This window comes from Phaethon aethereus (genome assembly GCF_964289735.1).
Source record: "Phaethon aethereus genome assembly, chromosome: 1".
Classification (NCBI taxonomy): Eukaryota; Metazoa; Chordata; class Aves; order Phaethontiformes; family Phaethontidae; genus Phaethon; species Phaethon aethereus.
Genome location: NC_138575.1, coordinates 1,085,894 through 1,106,094, shown reverse-complemented (window position 1 = coordinate 1,106,094; position 20,201 = coordinate 1,085,894). Strand labels below are relative to the sequence as shown.

At 73.1% G+C, this 20,201-nt stretch overlaps 1 protein-coding gene across 1 annotated transcript in view; it reads left to right on the top strand.

The window, feature by feature from the left end:
* Positions 1 to 4,669: 4,669 nt before the first annotated feature.
* Positions 4,670 to 20,201, top strand: part of FLNC (filamin C) — a gene marked incomplete at its 3' end in the record, with an annotated part of 28,156 nt that continues 12,624 nt past the window's right edge. Inside the window, 22 exon segments of the mRNA XM_082013826.1 lie at positions 4,670 to 5,350; positions 7,165 to 7,178; positions 7,181 to 7,408; positions 7,812 to 7,909; positions 8,430 to 8,580; positions 8,805 to 8,923; positions 9,031 to 9,108; positions 9,355 to 9,517; positions 9,775 to 9,975; positions 10,479 to 10,616; positions 11,179 to 11,305; positions 12,306 to 12,442; positions 13,351 to 13,544; positions 14,307 to 14,420; positions 15,139 to 15,282; positions 15,732 to 15,855; positions 16,295 to 16,455; positions 16,582 to 16,672; positions 17,097 to 17,266; positions 18,324 to 18,441; positions 18,709 to 18,971; positions 19,430 to 20,027. Coding sequence (XP_081869952.1) covers positions 5,010 to 5,350; positions 7,165 to 7,178; positions 7,181 to 7,408; positions 7,812 to 7,909; positions 8,430 to 8,580; positions 8,805 to 8,923; positions 9,031 to 9,108; positions 9,355 to 9,517; positions 9,775 to 9,975; positions 10,479 to 10,616; positions 11,179 to 11,305; positions 12,306 to 12,442; positions 13,351 to 13,544; positions 14,307 to 14,420; positions 15,139 to 15,282; positions 15,732 to 15,855; positions 16,295 to 16,455; positions 16,582 to 16,672; positions 17,097 to 17,266; positions 18,324 to 18,441; positions 18,709 to 18,971; positions 19,430 to 20,027 — 3,772 coding nt within the window. The 5' untranslated portion in view covers positions 4,670 to 5,009.

The following is a 20,201-nucleotide window of genomic DNA, read 5'->3' as shown; positions in this document are numbered from 1 at the left end:
CGCTGGGGGTACTGGTGCTGGGGGACTGGTATGGGACAGCGGCACTGGGGGGACCCGCTGCAGCCCCCCGGGCCCCTCAACCCCTCCACCCCGAGGGGCCCCCAGGGAATGGGGGAGGCGGTTGCCAGGGCAACCAGAGATGCCGCCCCCGGGGACCGTCACCCGGGGGACGGTCACAGGGCGCAGGGTGCCCCACAGCGGGGCGGGGGGCCATGGACCTCAGCGCCTCCCCCTCCGTGGGCAGTGAGTGTGGCGAACTGGGAACCCCCACCCCAGGACGGGCACCCCCAGAGACGGGCACCCCGGGGGGGACACCCCGTGGGGAGGGGCACCCCAAAGAGGGGCACCCCCAGAGATGGGCACCCCGGGGGGGCGGGCACCCCAAGGAAGGGCAGCTCCAGAGACGGGCACCCCGTGGGGGGACACGCCATGGGGATGGGCACCCCAAAGAGGGGTACCCCTAGAGATGGGCACCCCAAGGTTGGGCACCCCCAGGGATGGGCACCCCCAGAGATGGGCACCCGGGGGGGGCACCCCATGGGGGACGGGCACCCCATGGGGGACAGGCACCCCCAGGGAGGGGCACCCCAAGGAGGGGCACCCCATGGAGACGAGCACCCCAGGGATGGGCACCCCAAGGTTGGGCACCCCCAGGGAGGGGCACCCCAAGGAGGGGCACCCCATGGGGACGGGCACCCCATGGGGGACGGGCACCCCAAGGTCGGGCACCCATAGGCGTGGGCGCGCCCCGCTCGCAGCCGGCCCCCCCGAGCGGCGGCACCCACACGTGCCGTCCGGCAGCGGGGCTGCGGGCGCTGCGGGCAGAGCTGGGCGCCCTGCAGGCGGGGCAGGCGGCCGAGCTGGGGCAGCTGGAGCGGGCGCTGGCGCTGGCGCGGGCAGAGCGGGCGGCGGCGCTGGCGGCGGCCGGGCAGCGGGCGGCGGAGGCCGCCCGGCTGCGGGAGGAGGTGGCCGGGCTGCGGGCGGAGGTGCGGCGCGGGCAGGAGCTCTGCGCCCGGTACCAGCTGGAAGCCGCCGCGCTGCGTGCCGAGGCCGGCCTGAGGGCCCGGCGGCGGCCGGGTGTCACCGCCGAGGTGACACGGCACCAAGGTACCGCGGCGTGGCAGGGAGGAGGCCAAGGCGTGGTGGGGTGGTGGCCGTGGCGTGGTGGTGGCCGTGGCGTGGTGGTGGCCATGGTGTGGTGGGTTGGTGGCCGTGGTGGGATGGTGGCTGTGGTGGGATGGGGAGCATGTTGGGATGGTGGCCATGGTGGGATGGTGGCCGTGGTGGGATGGTGGCCGTGGTGGGATGGTGGCTGTGGTGGGATGGTGGCCGTGGTGGGATGGTGGCTGTGGTGGGATGGGGGGCATGTTGGGATGGTGGCCATGGTGGGATGGTGGCCGTGGTGGGATGGTGGCCGTGGTGGGATGGTGGCTGTGGTGGGATGGTGGCCGTGGTGGGATGGTGGCTGTGGTGGGATGGGGAGCATGTTGGGATGGTGGCCATGGTGGGATGGTGGCCGTGGTGGGATGGTGGCCGTGGTGGGATGGTGGCTGTGGTGGGATGGTGGCCGTGGTGGGATGGTGGCTGTGGTGGGATGGGGGGCATGTTGGGATGGTGGCCATGGTGGGATGGTGGCCGTGGTGGGATGGTGGCCGTGGTGGGATGGTGGCTGTGGTGGGATGGGGGGCATGTTGGGATGGTGGCCGTGGTGGGATGGTGGCCGTGGTGGGATGGTGGCCGTGGTGGGATGGTGGCTGTGGTGGGATGGTGGCCGTGGTGGGATGGTGGCTGTGGTGGGATGGGGGGCATGTTGGGATGGTGGCCATGGTGGGATGGTGGCCATGGTGGGTTGGTGGCCGTGGTGTGGTGGGTTATTGGCCATTGCCCTGGCGTGGTGGGGTGACGTTGCGGCACAAGGGGTGGTGGTTGTGGCAGGGGCTGACACCGTGGGGCGCGGTGCCGTGGGGCTGGGGCGGCGGTGCCGCGTGGAGGAGGCGGCCAGGCTGTGGGCGCAGCAGGAGGCACCGGGCGAGGAGCAGCGGGCGCCGCGGCGGCACCACCACCACCGCTTCTGCCGGTAGCTCCGCGGCACCCGCCGCCAGTACCACCCCCGGGCCCCCTGCCCCACGGCACCCATGGGACCCCCCAGGACGTCCATGTCCCCACCCTTGTGCCCTGGATATGGCCCCATATGTGTCCCCCGGCCACGTCCCTGTGTCCCCTGCCCCACGTCCCCCCGTGACCCCCAGCCGCGACCCCTGTCCCCACATCCCCATGCCCCCTGTCCCCACGTCCCCCCATGCCCCCCGGCCATGTCCCCTGGCCCCCCGGCCGCGTCCCCGGTGGCCCCCGGCACCGCCATCTCCTGCAGGTGTCCCAAGGGGCCGGGGCACACGGAGGGTCCCGTCCCAGTGCCCCCCCGCCCCGAGGACCCCGAGGACGCCCAGCACCAGGGCCCGGAGGGGCCCCAGAGACAGGTACGGGGGGGGTCACCCCGACATCCAAGGGCCCCGGGGTGCCACCGTGGTGGGGGTGCCACTGACCCCCGTGTCCCCCCCAGGAGACCACCGGCGGGCTCAAGCCCTTCATCCTCTTCGTTGTGGCCTCCACCATCATCTTCCTCTACCCCTGCCTGAAGCAAAGCTGAGACCCCCGGCGGGCACCCTGACACCCACCCCCCAGCACCCTGACCCCCCCCCTGGAGCAACACCACCAAATACACCCTGTGTGGCGCCGCCGGGGTCCCCGGGGTGCCGCTGCCAGCCGCGTGCCAGCCGTCTGCGTCCCCTGTCTCCCCCACCCCGAGCGGGACGTGCCCCTCCGGCCCCCCCGGGGTATTTTGGGTGCCGGGTGCGTGGCCGTGACTCGCCGGGTTATTTTTAGGTGCTGGCGCAGGCGCCCGGGCCGGGGGGGGTGTGTGTGTGTGCGCTGTCACCCTGGGGTGCCCACTCACCCCCCCCACCCCGCCCACCAGCACCCACCTGGGGAACCCCTCCCCGTGGAAGGGGAAACTGAGTCACGGGGTGGCGGGAGAGGACACCGAGCGTCCTGCACCCCCCCGCCCCCCTCCCAACTGGAACACAGGCCTCTGGGTGCCCCCCACTCCCCCCCCACCCGCTGGAAGCTTCCAGGGCGGGTGGCCAGCGGTGACGCGGTGACGCCGGCGGCCGGACACCGGAACCAGGGGGAACCTGATACACACCCCCTCCCCAAAATTATCCCCCCCGCAAAAAAGGACCCAGGCCTGGAGCACCCAGCACCCAGCCTGGGCCTGAGGGTGTGCAGGTGGACCCCCCAGCGTGGGGGGCAGCAGGGGGCAGGGGTGTGGGTCTGCCCCCCATCGTGAATGAGCCCCCTCCCCATGTGACACCCCAGTGGGGAAACTGAGGCACGGCTGAGGGGACCCACGGCTGGAGCCACCAGTGGGGTGGTCACGCTGTGGGGGGGTGTCTTGGGGGGCTCTCGGTTGGGGTCCTGGGAGGGTCCGGCACGAATGGGTTTCCTGGGGGTCTTTGGGGGGCGGGTTGGGGTGCGAACGGCACTGGAGCATGTCGGGGTGCTGGGTATGGGGGTGCCGGGGGTGTCGGGGTGCCCGCAGTGTCGGGGTGCCAGGGTATGGGGGTGCTGATGTTTGGGGGTGCCGGGGTTTTGGGGGTGTCAGGCTGATGGGGTGTTGGGGTGCCTGAGCTACTGGGTGGGGGGCTGTTTGGGGTGCCGGTGTTTCGGGGGTGGCGAGGTTTGGGGGTGCCGCTGTGCCAGGGTTTGGGGGGTGCCGGCGTTTTGGGGGTGCCGAGTTTTGGGGGTTTGGGGGTGCCGGCCTTTCGGCGATTACGGGGTGCCAGAGTTTCGGGGGGGTTTGGGGGTGCGGGGGTTTGGGGGTGCGGGGGGTTCCTGGGGTGCCGGTCTCGTTCCGGGCTATGGGGGTGCCGGGGCTGGGGGGTGCCGGCCCGGGGGGGGGGCGATGGCGATGCCGCCGGGGCTATAAATAGCGGCTGCGGTCAGGCCCCCCCCCCCCGCCGGCCCGGCCCCATCCCACGGCCGTGGGGCGGGACGCGCCGGGGCAGCGCTTAAAGCCGCCGCCGCCCCCAGCGCCGCCACTCGCCGCCCCCGGCCCCGGGAACCCACCCGGCCCCCGACCCTGCTCCGGGACCCTCCGCTCCTCTCCGGGACCCCGGAACCGGCACCGGGACTTCTCCAGGCCGCCGGGCACCGGCACAGGACCGACACCGAGAACCCGGACCCACCCCACCCGGGACCCCGCCACCGAGCCGTGACGCCCCGCTCTGAGCGCGGGGACTGACTCAGGGCACAGGCACCCACCCGGGACCCCGGCACCGAGCCGCGACCCCCCTGCTCTGAGCGCGGGGACCGATCCGGGGCACTGTCCCCAGGAACAGGGACCTGGGACCCCACCCAGGACACCAGCAGCCACGCGGGACACCCCCCCAGGACGCCGCGACTGATCCGGGATACTCACCCAGGACACCGTCCCCCGGCACCAGCGTTGCCACCGGCACCCCATACCGGGCACGCGCGCCCCCCCGGGGCACCCCCCCGGGACACCGGCACCGACCCAGGACACCGTCCCCCAGCACCGGTGTTCCCACCCGGAGCCAGGACCCCGCCCAGCATTGACCAGGACCCCCACCCGCGACACCAGCACGGACTTGGGACCCCCCCCGGGACACCGGCACTGACCCAGGACCCTCACCCAGGACGCCCTCAGGACGCCGGGACTGACCCGGGACCCCCACCTCAGGCACCAGGACTGACTTGGGACCCCCACCCAGGCACCGGGAGTGACCCAGGACCCCACGCCCAGGACCTCAGCACCCACCCAGGATCCCCATCGAGAACAGGAGCGAGCCAGGACCCCCCACCCAGGACCCCAGGACCCCTATAGAGAACAGGAGCGAGCCAGGAGCCCCCACCCAGCACCCCAGCACCCACCCAGCACCCCCATTGAGCACAGGAGCGACCCAGGACCCCCCACCCAGCACCCACCCACCATGAATTCCACCTACGAGGCGCAGCCGGGCGAGGAGCCGGAGGAGCTGCCGGCCACCGAGAAGGACCTGGCGGAGGACGCGCCCTGGAAGAAGATCCAGCAGAACACCTTCACGCGCTGGTGCAACGAGCACCTCAAGTGCGTGCACAAGCGCATCGGGGACCTGCAGCGGGACCTGAGCGACGGGCTGCGCCTCATCGCGCTGCTGGAGGTGCTGAGCCAGAAGAAGATGGGGCGCAAGTACCACCCGCGCCCCAACTTCCGCCAGATGAAGCTGGAGAACGTCTCGGTGGCCCTCGAGTTCCTGGAGCGGGAGCACATCAAGCTGGTGTCCATCGGTCAGTGGCGAGGGGCGCGCGTGCGAGGGGCGCGCGTGCGAGGGGCGCGCGTGCGAGGGGCGCGCGTGCGAGGGGCGCGCGTGCGAGGGGCGCGCGTACTGGGGGTGAGCGTGCGAGGGCAGGCGTGATGGGGAGGAGTGTGGATGAGTGTGCAAGGGTAGGCATGGGGAGTGGGGTGAGTGTGCAAGGGCAGGGGCGGTGGCGGCGCGGGACGGGGTGAGTGTGCAAGGGCGAGGCTGACGGGGCGCGGGCGTGCGAGGGCCGGGCCCGCGGGCCGGGTGTGCGGGGGCGACGGGCAACGGGGCCGGCGACGATCGCGCACGGCCGCGCCGTGGGCTTGACCCCCGCGCGGGGGGCACGCGTGGGGGGCACGCGCGGGGGGCCGCGGCGCGCGAGGCCGCGCTGAGCTCACTCTTGGCTCGCGGGCCGCGTGCCGGGGCGCTCACGCCGCGGGGGCACGCTCGCTCGCACGCTCCCCCACGCGGCCTCGCGCGCCCTCGCACGCTCGTGTGCGTGTCCCCCCCCCCCCCACCCCGGCACGGGGCCGCGACCCCCACCCGAGGGCAGCTTGCGCCCGCAGCCCCCCGCAGAGCCCGGGGGGGGGGGGGGCGCGGGGGTGCACCCCCCCCTTGCACGCGCACTCGTGCCCCCCCGGCCCCCCCCGCCCTTGCACACCCAGACCCGGGAGGGTGCGGGGGGGAGGGCTCTGGGCAGCGCTGGGGACCCCCCAGCGTCCCTGCCCCCCCTCCCTTCCCCCCCAGGTGTTGGGGTGTCCCCCCCCGAGGTTGCCCCCCCGGAGGCCCCAGCGGGGGGGGGTTCCGGCCACATCTGCAGCCCATTTCCTCCCCGAAACACGATCGCTCGTGGGGCGGGGGGGGTGGGACACACGCCTGGGGCCGCTCTCCGGCCTGAGCGGGGGGAGGGGCCGGGACGCCCGGGTCCTCTCCGCAGGGCGGTGGGGGAGGGGGCCGGGAGGCCGGGGGCTTCCCCTCCCCCCCCGAGCCGCCCCCTGCCTCAGTTTCCCCATCCCGGGGTCAGGGACCCCCGGGGGCTGGGGGAGTGTCGCCCCCCGGCACTGTGCCGTGGGGGGATGTGGGGGTGCTGGTGCCCCGTGTGGGGTCCTCCGGGGGGTCGGGCCGTGGGGTGCTGTGGCCGGGTGCCGTGGGGTGCTGGAGGGGGGTGGGGACAGACGTGACGGTCCCAGGGGGGTCCCAGCCTGTTCCTGGGGCCACAGGGACCCCCGGGGAGCCGTGGGGTGCCGTGGGGCACCATGGGGTGCTGTGGGGTGCTGGGTGTCCCAGGCTGTTCCTGGGGTGCCGTGGGGCAGTGTGGGGTGGTGGGGCACTGTGGGGTGCCGTAGTGTGGTGGGACCGTGGGTCGCCATGGGGTGCTGGGGTGCCATAGGTCGTCGTGAGGCAGTGGGGTGCTGTGGGGCGGTGGGGTGCCGTGGGGTGATGGGGCATTGTTGGGTGCCGCGGGGCAGTGGGGTGCTGCGAGGCGGCGGGGCGCCGTGGGGCGCCGCGGGGCGGTGGGTGACAGCGAGGTGCCGTGGGGGTCCGCGGGGCGGTGGGTGAGCGCGGGGCGCCGTGGAGCGCCGTGGGACAGTGGGTCCGCGGGGCGGTGGGTGGCCGCGGGGCGCCGCGGGGCGGTGGGTCCGTGGGGCGGTGGGTGGCCGCGGGGCGCCGCGGGGCGCCGCGGGGCGGTGGGGCGGTGGGTGGCCGCGGGGCGCCGTGGGGCGGTGGGTCCGTGGGGCGGTGGGTCCGCGGGGCGCCGTGGGGCGCCGTGGGGCGCGCTGAGGCCCCGCCCGCCCGCAGACAGCAAGGCGATCGTGGACGGAACCTGAAGCTGATCCTGGGGCTGGTGTGGACGCTGATCCTGCACTACTCCATCTCCATGCCGGTGTGGGAGGAGGAGGAGGAGGAGGCCGCGCGCCGGCAGACCCCCAAGCAGCGCCTGCTGGGCTGGATCCAGCACAAGGTGCCGCAGCTCCCGATCGCCAACTTCCATCGCGACTGGCAGGACGGCCGCGCGCTGGGCGCCCTGGTCGACAACTGCGCCCCCGGTGAGGGGGGCCGGGGGGCGCGGGGGGGGGGCCGCCCCGGTTAGGGGGCTCGGAGGGTCAGGGGGGTCATAGGGTATGGGGGGGGGCGTTGCAGCCCCCGTTAGGGGGGGGCGTGGGGTATGTTATGGGGGGCAGGGGTACGGGGGGGGCGTGTCGCAGCCCCGGTTAGGGGGCTCGGAGGTTCCGGGGGGCGCAGGGGCGGTTGCCCCCCGGCAAGTGGGCACGGGGGGGCAATGGCACCCCCAGTTAGGGAGCGGGGGGGCACGGGGGACCACCGCCCCCCCAGTCCTTGCTGGCACGGGGGGCCGGGGGGAACGGGGGGGCTGCGCCGGCGCTGGGGGGCGCAGGGCGGCTCTGGGGCGGGGGGGCGCTGACCCCCCCGTGTCCCCCCCGACCCCCTCAGGGCTGTGCCCGGACTGGGAGAGCTGGGACCCCAACCAGCCGGTGCAGAACGCCCGGGAGGCCATGCAGCAGGCCGACGACTGGCTGGGCGTCCCCCAGGTACTGGGAGCACTGGGAGCACTGGGAGCGCTGGGGAGGGGCCCGCTGTCCCCGCGGCCCGGCTGCGGACTGGGGTTGGGAGAGGGTCTGGGGTGCCGGCGAGTCCCATGGTGGGGTGCAGGGGGTGTGAAGGGGACCCCAGGGGGTTGCTGGCGGGGGTCCTTGGGCATGGGAGGGGTCCCTGGAGGTCGTGGAGGGTCTCTGGGGGTGGAGGGGGGTCCCTGGGGTGTCTCTGGGCATGGGGGGAGTCCCTGCGGGTACGGGGTGTCCCCAGGGGATCCTCGGGGCATGGGGGGGGTTCCCTGGGGGTGGAGGAGGGTTCCTGGGTGTCCCTGACCATGGCGGGGGGTGTCCCAGGGGGTGCAGGGAGGTCCCTGGGTACGAAGGGGTCCCCGGGGGGGGCACAGAGGGTTCCCGGGGTGCCCCCCGGGCACGGACCAGCCCTGGGTGGGTGGTAGGGGGGTCCCGGGCAGGGCTGACAGGTGTTGGGGTGTCTCTGTGTCCCCCCCCCGCCCTGCAGGTGATCGCCCCCGAGGAGATCGTGGACCCCAACGTGGACGAGCACTCGGTGATGACCTACCTCTCCCAGTTCCCCAAGGCCAAGTTGAAGCCGGGGGCCCCCCTGCGCGCCCGCCAGCCGCAGCCCGCGCGCGCCCACGCCTACGGGCCCGGTACGGCCGGGGGGGCTCGGGGCAGGGGGGACACGGAGACCGGGCGCGGGGGTAGGGGACGCGGGTGCCACGGGGCCAGGCGGGATGTCGGGGCACGAGGGTGACCCCCGGGGCTCCAGGGACCCCCCTGCCGCCTCCAAGGGCCAGCTGGAGGGCGGGGGGGGGGCTGGGTGCCCGCCGGGGGTGCCGGGGGCGCGGGGGTCCCTGACCCCCGGGCCCGGCAGGCATCGAGCCGCAGGGGAACGTGGTGCTGAAGCCGGCGCAGTTCACGGTGGAGACCCTCGAGGCGGGGGTGGGCGAGGTCCTGGTCTACGTCGAGGACCCCGAGGGCCACACCGAGGAGGTACGGGGGGGCGGCCGGCCGCCCCCAGCCCCCCCCGGGGGGGTCCCCTGCTCTCCAGCTCCGTGTCACACACCTCCCCCTCCCTGTTTTGGGGGTTCCCCCTCCAGGCCAAGGTGGTCCCCAACAACGACAAGAAGCGGACGTACAGCGTCACCTACGTGCCCAAGGTCGGGGGGCTGCACAAGGTGAGCCCCCCCCACGCCCGGGGCTGGGGGTCCCTGGGGGGGGTCCATAAGGCTCCCCAGGGCCGGTGCCGCGGCCTCCCCACCTTTGGGGGTGCCTGGGCGGGGGGGGGACAGGGCACCGCCGGCGATCCCCTGATCCTGGGGGATGAGGACGTCACCCTGGGGGTCCCGCCCAGCGACCCCCGAGGCGCCGGGCGGCGCGGGGGGACGCACCCGGCCGCCCCTGACACCCGCCCCGCGCCGCAGGTGACGGTGCTGTTCGCGGGACAGAACATCGACAAGAGCCCCTTCGGCGTCACCGTGGGCATGGCCCTGGGGGACGCCGGCAAGGTGACGGCGCGCGGCCCCGGCCTGGAGCCCGTCGGCAACGTGGCCAACAAGCCCACCTACTTCGACATCTACACCGCAGGTGGGCTCCGGCGGCCGGCGCCGCGCACGGCGGGGGCCGGCGCTCCCGCGGCACCGCGGCGTGGCCGGGGCGGCACCGGGGGCACGGAGACCGTGTCCTTCCCACAGCGTGGCCGTGGGTTGCCCAGGTGGCTCTGGGGCCGTGTCCTCGTGGTGGCGTGGCCGTGGGTCACCCGGGTGGCACCGGGGCCACGCCATCATGGTGGCGTGGCCACGGCGTGGCTGGGTGGCACTGAGCCCGTGTCCTCGCGGTGGCAGGGGCCGGCCCGGGCGACGTGGGGGTGGTGATCGTGGACCCCCAGGGCCGGCGGGACACGGTGGAGGTGATGCTGGAGGACAAAGGGGACAACATCTACCGCTGCACCTACCGGCCCGTCCTGGAGGGGCCACACACCGTCTGCGTCACCTACGCCGGCGCCCAGATCCCCAAGAGCCCCTTCACCGTCAACGTGGCTGAAGGTGAGACCCAGCCCCGCGTCCCCGCGGCGCCCGGCAGTGCCCGCGGTGGCCCCGTGACACCTATGGGTCCCGAGGGGTCCCCGTGGGTGTCCCCATGGCACCCTTAGCCCCCCTGGGACACCTCTGTCCCCAGGGTGTCCCCATGCACCCTTGTGTCCCCAGGGTGTCCCCAGGGTGTCCCCATGGGTCCGTTATGCCCCAGGGTGTCCCCACAGCACCCTTAGGCCCCCTGGGACCCCTCTGTCCCCAGGGTGTCCCCATGGCACCCCTGTGTCCCCATGGGTCCCTTACACCCCAGGGTGTCCCTATGGCACCCTTAGCCCCCCTGGGACACCTCTGTCCCCAGGGTGTCCCCGTGTCCCCCCTGTGTCCCTATGGGTCCCTTACACCCCAGGGTGTCCCCATGTCCCCCCTCTGCCCCCACCCCACATCCCTGGGGCCCCCAGCCCAGCACCCCCGGGTGCCGGTGGCGCCGGGCACTGAGGGTGCGGCCGTGCCGGCAGCGTGCACCCCCTCGGCGTGCCGGGCCACGGGCCGGGGGCTGCAGCCCAAGGGCGTGCGGGTGCAGGAGACGGCCGACTTCAGGGTGCTCACCAAGGGCGCCGGCACCGGGGACCTGCGGGTGCTCCTCAAGGGGCCCAGTGAGTGTGCGAGGGGGTGGGCGTGCGAGGGGGTGGGCGTGCGAGGGGGTGGGCGTGCGAGGGTGGGCGTGGGTGGCCGCTGCCCCTCCCGGGAGAGCAGCCCCCGCGTGTGGGAGCGTGCACACGTGGGGCCGTGCCCATGGAGGGGGGTGCACGGTTGAGGGCTGCCCGTGGTGGGTACGCGGTTGGGGGGCAGCGCGGGGGTGCCCATGGTTGGGGGGTGCCCATGGAGGGGTGCACGCTTGGGGGGCACTATGGGGGTGCCTGTGGTTGGGGGTGTCCATGGGGTTGTCCATGGTTGGGGGTCACCAAGGGGGTCACCGTGGGGGTGCCCATGGTTGGGGGGCACCGTGGGGGTGCCCGTGGGGGTGCCCATGGAGGGACGTACCTAATTAGGGGTGAGGGTCCCATGAGGGCGCCCACGGCCAGGGACTTGCCCACGGGGGTTATACGGTTTGGGAGGGTGCACTACGGGGGTCCCCGTGGGTGGGGGTCGGGGTGCGCGTGCCCCCATCTCACCCGCCCCACACACCCCCCCCCCCCCCGCCCCGTTTTCCGGCAGAGGGCACGGAGGAGCCGGTGACGGTGCGGGACGCGGGCGACGGCGTCTACGAGTGCGAGTATCACCCCGCCGTGCCCGGCAAATACCAGGTGGCCATCACCTGGGGGGGCTACGCCATCCCCCGCAGGTCAGCTGACACCCCCCACCCCCGCGCCGGCACCCCCCGCACCCACCCGGCCCCACGCGCGCGGGCGTGGCGAATCGGGGGGGGGGGGGTGCAAGGGGGTGGGGGTGTTGAGGGGGGGTGCGAGGCGCGTGGAGGGGGTGCAAGGGGGTGGGCACGGGGTCCAGGGGGGGCGTGGAGGGTGCGTGAGGGGCGTGCAAGGGGCATTCGGGGGTGCAAGGGGTGTGTGGGGCACACGGAGGGTGTGCAAGGGGCGTGTGGGTGTGCAAGGGGCGTGCAAGGGGCGTGCGGGGCACGTGGGGGGCGCGCAGGGGGGTGCGCAAGGTGCCTTCGGGTGTGCAAGGGGCGTGCAAGGGGCTGCGCCCGTGGGGGGCGTGCGAGTACCACGCGAGGCACGCGGAGGGTGCGCGGGGCGCGCGCGGGGGGCGTGTGGGGCGTCAGGAGCGTGCGGGGGCTTGCAAGGAGCGTGCGGGACGCGTGGGGCGTGCGAGGAGCGTGCGGAGGCGTGCGGGGCGCACAGGGAGCGTGCGGGGTGTGCGGGGAGAGCGCAGGGAGCGTGCAGGGAGTGTGCGGGGCGCGCGGGGAGCTTGCGGGGAGCACACGGGGCGCACGGAGAGCGAGCAGGGAGCGCGCGGGGTGCGCGGGGCACACGGGGGGCGCGCAGGGAGCGAGCGGGGGGTGCGCGGGGCGCGCGGGGCACGTGGGGAGCGAGCGGGGAGCACGCGGGGTGTGCGGGGCGCGCAGGGAGCGAGCGGGGAGCGAGCGGGGAGCGCGCGGGGTGCGCGGGGCGCGCAGGGAGCGAGCGGGGAGCGCGCGGGGTGCGCGGGGAGCGAGCGGGGAGCGCGCGGGGTGCGCGGGGCGCGCAGGGAGCGAGCGGGGAGCGCGCGGGGTGCGCGGGGCGCGCAGGGAGCGAGCGGGGAGCGCGCGGGGTGCGCGGGGCGCGCAGGGAGCGAGCGGGGAGCGCGCGGGGTGCGCGGGGCGCACGCTGACGCGACGCCCGCAGCCCCTTCGAGGTGCAGGTGGCGGCGGCGCCGGGCTCGCAGAAGGTGCGGGCCTGGGGGCCGGGGCTGGAGGGCGGCGTGGTCGGGCGCTCGGCCGACTTCGTGGTGGAGGCCATCGGCACCGAAGTGGGGACCCTGGGTGAGCGCGGGGGCACGCCCGGCCGGGGGCACCGCGGCGGAGACGAGGGCTGGGGGGCCCCCGCCCTGGGGACATGGGGGTCACAAATGTGGGGATGCAGGGGGTCACCACCCTGGGGACAGGGACATGGAGGCATGTGGGGTGGCCCCACCCTGGGGATAGCCATGGGGTGGCCACCATGGGGACATGGGCACAGAGCAGGGGGGGCACCGGAGTGGAGACGAGGGACGTGGGGGTCATCACCCTGGGGACGTGGGGGCCACCACCCTGGGGACGTGGGCGCAGACTGGGGGACATCAGAGTGGAGACAAGGACGTGGATGGGGGGTCACCACCGTTGGGGACGTGGGGTGGCACCAGGCTGAGGATATGGACACAGGTTGGGGGGTCCCATGATGGAGACAAGGACATGGGGTGGCACCACCCTGGGGCCATGGGTGCAGGCAGGGGGTCACTGTGATGAAGACAAGGGACTGGAGGGCCACCACGCTGGGGACATGGGGGGTCATCACCCTGGGGACATGGAGACGTGTGGTGGCACCAGCGTGGGGACATGGAGTGGCACCACTGTGGGGACATGGAGACGGGGTGGCACCGCCCTGGGGACATGGGGTGGCACCGCCCTGGGGACATGGAGATGTGGGGTGGCACCACCCTGAGGACATGGGGTGGCACCACCACGGGGACATGGAGACGGGGTGGCACTGCCCTGGGGACATGGGGACGTGGGGTGGCACCACCCTGGGGACATGGGGTGGCACCACCCTGGGGACATGGAGATGTGGGGTGGCACCACCCTGGGGACACAGTGATGGCGACGAGGGACGCGGGGGGCCACCACCCTGGGGACAGGGGTGCCGGGGGGTCTCCGGGGGGTCCCCGTCAGCCGGCACCGTGCCCGCCCCCCAGGTTTCTCCATCGAGGGCCCGTCGCAGGCCAAGATCGAGTGCGACGACCGCGGCGACGGCTCCTGCGACGTGCGCTACTGGCCGGGCGAGGCGGGGGACTACGCCGTGCACGTGGTCTGCGACGACGAGGACATCAAGGACAGCCCCTTCATCGCGCACATCCTGCCCGCCCCCGCCGACTCCTGCCCCGAGAAGGTAGCGCCCCACAGCGCCCTGCCGCGCCCCATAGCACCCCATAGCGCCCTATTCTGCCCCGTTGCACCCTATTCTGCCCCGTTGTGCCCTGTTCTGCCCCATAGCACCCCATAGCGCCCTATTCTGCCCCGTTGCACCCTGCTGCACCCCATAGCACCCCATAGCACCCCATTCTGCCCCGTTGCGCCCTGCTGTGCCCCATAGCACCCTATTCTGCCCTGTTGTGCCCCATTGCACCCTATTCTGCTCCATTGCCCCCTGCTGTGCCCCATTGCACCCCATAGCACCCCATTGCACCCTGCTGTGCCCCATTGTGCCCCATTGTGCCCCATTGCACCCGGCTGTGCCCCGTTGTGCCCCATAGTGCCCCATTCTTCTCCACTCGCTCTGCCATGCTCCATTGTGCCCCACTGTACCCCATTGCACCCTGCTGCACCCCATAGCACCCTGCTGTGCCCCATTGAACCCCATAACACTCTAATATGCCCTGCTGCACCCCATAGCACCCTGCTGCCCCCCATAGCACCCCATTGCATCCCCTTCGCCCCCCACCCTGCCATGGCACCCACTGTCCCTTGTCCTCGGGCACAGCTCACGTCAGCAGCCTCTGTGCCCATGGGTGCTGCCCCCCATCTTTGCACCCTCTGCACCCCTAGGTGCTGCCCTCCTTCCACCCCCCATCTCCCTCCCGTCCCCCCACCCCCTCCATGGGTGCTGGGGGTGCCGGCACAGCCCTGACGCCCACCCTCACCCCACCCATAGGTGAAGGCCTTCGGGCCGGGGCTGGAGCCCACTGGCTGCATCGTGGACCGGCCGGCCGAGTTCACCATCGACACCCGCGGTGCCGGCAAGGGCCCCCTCAAGCTCTACGCTCAGGTAGGACACGACTGGGTGCTGTTGGGTGCTCTTGGGTGCAAGTGTGTGCCCATGGGTGCCGTTGGGTGCTGTTGGTGCCCATGGGTGCCATTGAGTACTGTTGAGTGCCGTTGGGTGCCAGTGTGTGCCTATGGGTGCCGTTGAGTGCCGTTGGGTGCCAGGGTGTGCCTATGGGTGCCGTTGAGTGCCGTTGGGTGCCAGTGTGTGCCCTTGGGTGTCCCTGGGTGCCTTTGGGTGTTCTTGGGTGCACTTGGTGCCCATGAGTGCTGTTGAGTGCTATTGGTGGCAGTGTGTGCCCTTGGGTACCCATGGGTGCTATTGGGTGCTGTTGGTGCCCATGGGTGCCATTGAGTGCTGTTGGGTGCCGTTGGGTGTTCTTGGGTGCACTTGGTGCCCATGAGTGCTGTTAAGTGCTATTGGGTGCCAGTGTGTGCTGTTGGGTGCCGTTGGGTGCCCCTGGATGCCAGTCTGTGCCCTTGGGTGCCATTGGGTACTGTTGAGTGCCATTGGTGCCCATGAGTGCTGTTGGGTGCCAGTGGGTGCTGCTGAGTGCTGTTGGGTGTCCATGGGTGCTGTTGGGTGCTGCTGTGTGCCATTGGGTGCCGTTGTGTGCCCATGGGTGATGTTGAGTCCTGTTGGGTGCTGGTGTGTGCCGCTGGGTACTGCTGGGTGCCGCTGGGTGCTGGTAGGTCCCCTCACCACCCCCTGGTGCCCGCAGGACGCCGAGGGCTGCCCCATCGACATCAAGGTGAAGGACAACGGCGACGGCACCTACCACTGCGTCTACGTGCCCACCAAGGCCATCAAGCACACCATCATCGTCACCTGGGGGGGCGTCACCACCCCCCGCAGCCCCTTCCGCGTGGGTGGCCATGGGGGGCCTGTGGGGTGCTGGGCATGGAGATGGGTGTCCCAGACCTATGGGGTGCTGGGGTGGGGCTCCCATGGGGTGCAGGGACGGGGTGCCGGGGTAGGAACGGGGCTCCATGGGGTGATGGCCATGGGGGTCCATGGGGTGATGTGGGTGGGGGTGGGGTGCCACAGGTGGAGATGGGGGTCCCACGGGGTGATGAAGACAGGGTGCCAGTGGTGGGGTTGAGGGTCGCAGACCCACGGGGCGCTGGGCACAAAGGTGGGGTCCGTGGGGTGCCAGGTCCAATGACACGGGTGGGGGCGCGGGGGGTGGACGGCGCAGGGGCCACCAGGCACGAGGAGGAGGAGGGCGGCGGCTGTGGGGCGCGGGGGGCGCCAGGCGCACACAGGGGTTCGCGGTGCCCCGGTGCCCCCCGGCGACGCGCCCCATGCCCACAGGTGACCGTGGGGGAGGGCAGCCACCCTGGCAGGGTGAAGGTCTATGGGCCGGGCGTGGAGAAGACGGGGCTGAAGGCCAACGAGCCCACCTACTTCACCGTTGACTGCAGTGAGGCCGGGCAGGGTAGGTCCCCATGGTGGGGGGCAGCCAGCACCCATGGAGACCCTCTCTGGGCACAACACCCCTGTCCTTCATCCCTGGTCCCTCATCCTTCATCCCTGGTCCTGGTCCTTCATCCCTCATCCCTGGTCCTTCATCCCTCATCCCTGGTCCTTCATCCCTCATCCCTGATCCTGGTCCCTCATCCCTGGTCCTTCATCCCTGGTCCTGGTCCTTCATCCCTCATCCCTGGTCCTGGTCCTTCATCCCTGGTCCCTCATCCCTCATCCTTCATCCCTGGTCCTGGTCCTTCGTCCCTGGTCCTGGTCCTTCATCCTTCATCCCTGGGCCTGGTCCCTCATCCCTGCTCCTGGAGCAGCCCCGCACCCCTGGTCCCACCCCGCCTTGGTGCCACCCCAGAGGAGCAGGGCGAGACGGTGCTGACGGCGGGGCCACCTCACAGGTGACGTCAGCATCGGGATCAAATGTGCCCCCGGCGTGGTGGGACCGTTGGAGGCCGACATCGACTTCGACATCATCAAGAACGACAACGACACCTTCACGGTGAAGTACACGCCGCCGGGCGCCGGGCTCTACACCATCATGGTGCTCTTCGCCAACCAGGTACCGCGCCCCCGCCCCGTCCCGCCGCCCCGGGTGCCCCCTCCCGCTGCCCGCCCAGCCCTGCGGGGCGGGGGGCTCCGCGCCGGCCGTGCCGCCGTGCCAGCGCGCCGCCGCCGCTCTCCCCAGGAGATCCCCAGCAGCCCCTTCCGCATCGCCGTGGGCCCGTCCCACGACGCCAGCAAGGTCAAGGCCGAGGGACCCGGGCTCAGCCGGACGGGTGAGGGGCCGGGGGGCGGGAGGATGGGGATGGGTGCTGCGGGTGCCGTGGGTGCTGCGGGTGCCCTGGGTGGTGCAGGGCTGGGTGCTGCGGGTGGCGCAGGTGCCGTGGGTGCCATGGGTGCCCTGGGTGCTGCGGGTGCCCTGGGTGGTGCAGGGCTGGGTGCTGTGGGTGGCTCGGGTGCCATGGGTGCCCTGGGTTCTGCGGGTGCTGCGGGTGCCCTGGGTGGTGCGGGGCTGGGTGCCGTGGGTGCCGTGGGTGCCCTGGGTGGTGCAGGCCTGGGTGCCCTGGGTGCTGCGGGTGCCCTGGGTGCCACGGGTGCTGCGGGTGGCGTGGGCGCCATGGGTGGTGTGGGTGCCGTGGGTGCCCTGGGCGCCCCGGGTGGCGCGGGGCCGGCGGCGCGGGCGCTGACGCTGCGGCGCAGGCGTGGAGGCGGGGCAGCCCACGCACTTCGCGGTGCAGACCAAGGGCGCGGGCAAGGCGCCGCTGCAGGTGCAGTTCGCGGGCGCGGGGCCGGGCCCGGCCGTGCGCGACTTCGAGGTCATCGACAACCACGACTATTCCTACACCGTCAAGTACTGCGCCCTGCAGCAGGTGCGGCCCCGCGGGCGCCCCGGCACATAGCGGCACCCCATGGGGGCACCCCATAGGGCGCCCCGACCCATAGGGGCGCCCCATAGAGTCACCCCAACCCATAGGGGCACGCCATCCCATAGGGGCACCCTGACCCATAGGGCCACCTCCACCCATAGGGGCACCCCATAGAATCAGCCCAACCCATAGGGGCACCCTGACCCATAGGGGCACTCCAACCCATGGGGCACCCTATAGAGTCACCTCATCACATAGGGGCACCCTGACCCATAGGGCCACCTCCACCCATAGGGGCACCCCATAGAGTCACCCCATCCCATAGGGGCGCCCCATCCCATAGGGGCACCCATCCCATAGGGGCACCCCATAGAGTCACCCCATCCCATAGGGGCACCCATCCCATAGGGGCACCCCATAGAGTCACCCCATCCCATAGGGCCACCCTGACCCATAGGGGCACCCCATAGGGGCACCCCATCCTGTAGGGGCACCCTGGCACATAGGGGCACCCCATAGAGTCACCCCCTCCCATAGGGCCACCCCGACCCACAGGGGCACCCCATCCCATAGGGGCACCCTGCCCCATAGGGACATTCCATCCCATCGGGGCACCCCATAGGAGCATCCCAAACCATACAGGCACCCCTATAGGTACCCCATCCCCTGTAAGCATCCCCTAGGGGCACCCCATAGGGGAACCCCCAAGGACACCCCCACAGACATCCCAGTGTGGGCACCCCATCCCCGTGGGCCCCCCACAGGCGCCCCATATGGGCACTCCATAGACACTCCATCCCCACGCACCCCCCACGGGCACCCCACAGCCCCCCTCCGTGGGACAGCTGTGCTCCCATAGGGCCAACCGTCACCCCAGGGACCCCCAGACCCCCCCCCAGTCTCGTGGGTGCCCCCCAACCCTGGGGCTTGGACCCTTTTCTTACCCCCCCCCCCGAGTACCCATGGGCGACCCAGCAGCCCCCTCTGCGGGCACCCTCTCCCCACGCCCCCGGTGGGGGGTGCCCCCCGGCAGCACCCTGAGGCGTGGGTGTCCCCGCAGGGTCCCCTGGCCGTGGTGGTCACCTACGGGGGGGACCAGATCCCCAGGAGCCCCTTCCCCGTCAACGTGGCCCCCCCGCTGCAGCTCAGCAAGGTCAAGGTGCTGGGGCTCAACAGCAGTGAGTGGGGGTCCGGGGCCGGGGGGCGGGGCGGGGGCCCCTGGGGGGGACACACTCGGGTGTGGGGTGCGCTGTGGGGCGGGGGTGCAGGTGGGCGTGGGGCGCGCCGCGGGGCGGGGGCACGCAGGGGGAACACGTGGGCGGGGCGGGTGGGGGCGCCGGGGGGCGCCGGGCAGCCCGTGGGGCGGGCTGTGGGGCGGGGAGCGCCCCCCTGACCCCCGCGTGTGTGTGTGTCCGTGTGTGTGTGTGTGTGTCCCCGCCCCACAGAGGTGGAGGTGGGGCAGGCGCAGGAGTTCGCGGTGGAGGCGCAGGGGGCGGGGGGCCAGGGCAAGGTGGAGGTCAAGGTCACCGGCCCCTCGCGCCGCGCCCTGCCCTGCTGCGTGGGGCCGGCCCCGCCCGGCGGCCCCCACCCCGTCACCTACACCCCCCCCGAGGAGGGGCCCTACCGGCTGGAGGTCACCTACGACGGGCACCCGGTGCCGGGCAGCCCCTTCCCCGTGGAGGCCCTGCTGCCCCCCGACCCCGCCAAGGTCAGCCCCGCGCGCCCGCGCGTGCCCCTCGCGCGCTCCCCGCACGCTGCCCGCTCCCGGGGCACGCGGAGAGCGCCCGTGCTGATGGCGCCGCGTGCCCGGGCCTCGCACGCTCGCGGCGCTGGCGCGGCGCTTGCGCGCTCCCCGCTTGCACGCCCGCACGGAGGGCGGCCGTGCCGGTCACGCCACGCCGCGGGCGCAACTGCGCGCTTCCCCCCGGCGTGCCTGCGCCTGGCACGCTTACCGCCCTCGCGCTCGTGTCTCGCGCGCTTACCGCGGCACCCCCCCGCCTCGCGCGCTTGCCGCCGTTGTGCCCCTGCCTCGCGCGCTTACTGCCAGAACACCGCTGCCTCGCACGCTTACTGCCCTCGTGCCTTGCACGCTTACCGCCACCATGCCCGCGCCCCTCCCGCGCCGCGCGCCCGCGCGCGCACACACCCGCCTCCGCGTCCCCCCAGGTGTGCGCCTACGGGCCGGGGCTGCAGGGCGGCAGGGTGGGCACCCCGGCCCCCTTCACCATCGACACCAAGGGCGCCGGCACCGGGGGGCTGGGGCTGACGGTGGAGGGTCCCTGCGAGGCCAAGATCGAGTGCCAGGACAACGGCGACGGCTCCTGCTCCGTCTCCTACCTGCCCACCGAGCCCGGCGACTACGCCATCAACATCCTCTTCGCCGACCGGCACATCCCCGGCAGCCCCTTCAAGGCGGAGGTGACCCCCGTCTTTGACCCCACCAAGGTGACGGCCAGCGGGCCCGGTCTGGAGCGCGGGAAAGCCGGGGAGGTGGCCACCTTCATGGTGGATTGCTCCAAAGCCGGCGACGCCGAACTCACCATCGAGATCATTTCGGAAGCGGGGGTGAAAGCCGAGGTGCTGATCCAGAACAACCGGGACGGCACCTACGCCATCACCTACACGCCCGCCTGCGCCGGCTCCTACACCATCACCATCAAGTACGGCGGGCACCCTGTCCCCAAGTTCCCCGTCCGCGTCACCGTTGACCCCGCCGTCGACACCGGCGGCGTCAAGGTCTACGGCAAAGGCGTGGAGCCGCGAGGTGAGAGCGAGACCCTCCCCACGGGCACCACCGCGGGCGTCTGCTCCCCATGGCTGCCCCCGCCCCATAGATGCCCCTGCGCCTGGGGAGGGCGCCTGGGCACCCCATGGGCACCTCCTCCCCATGGACACCCCGTCTTTGTGGGCACCTCTTCCCCATGGGCATCTCCTCCCT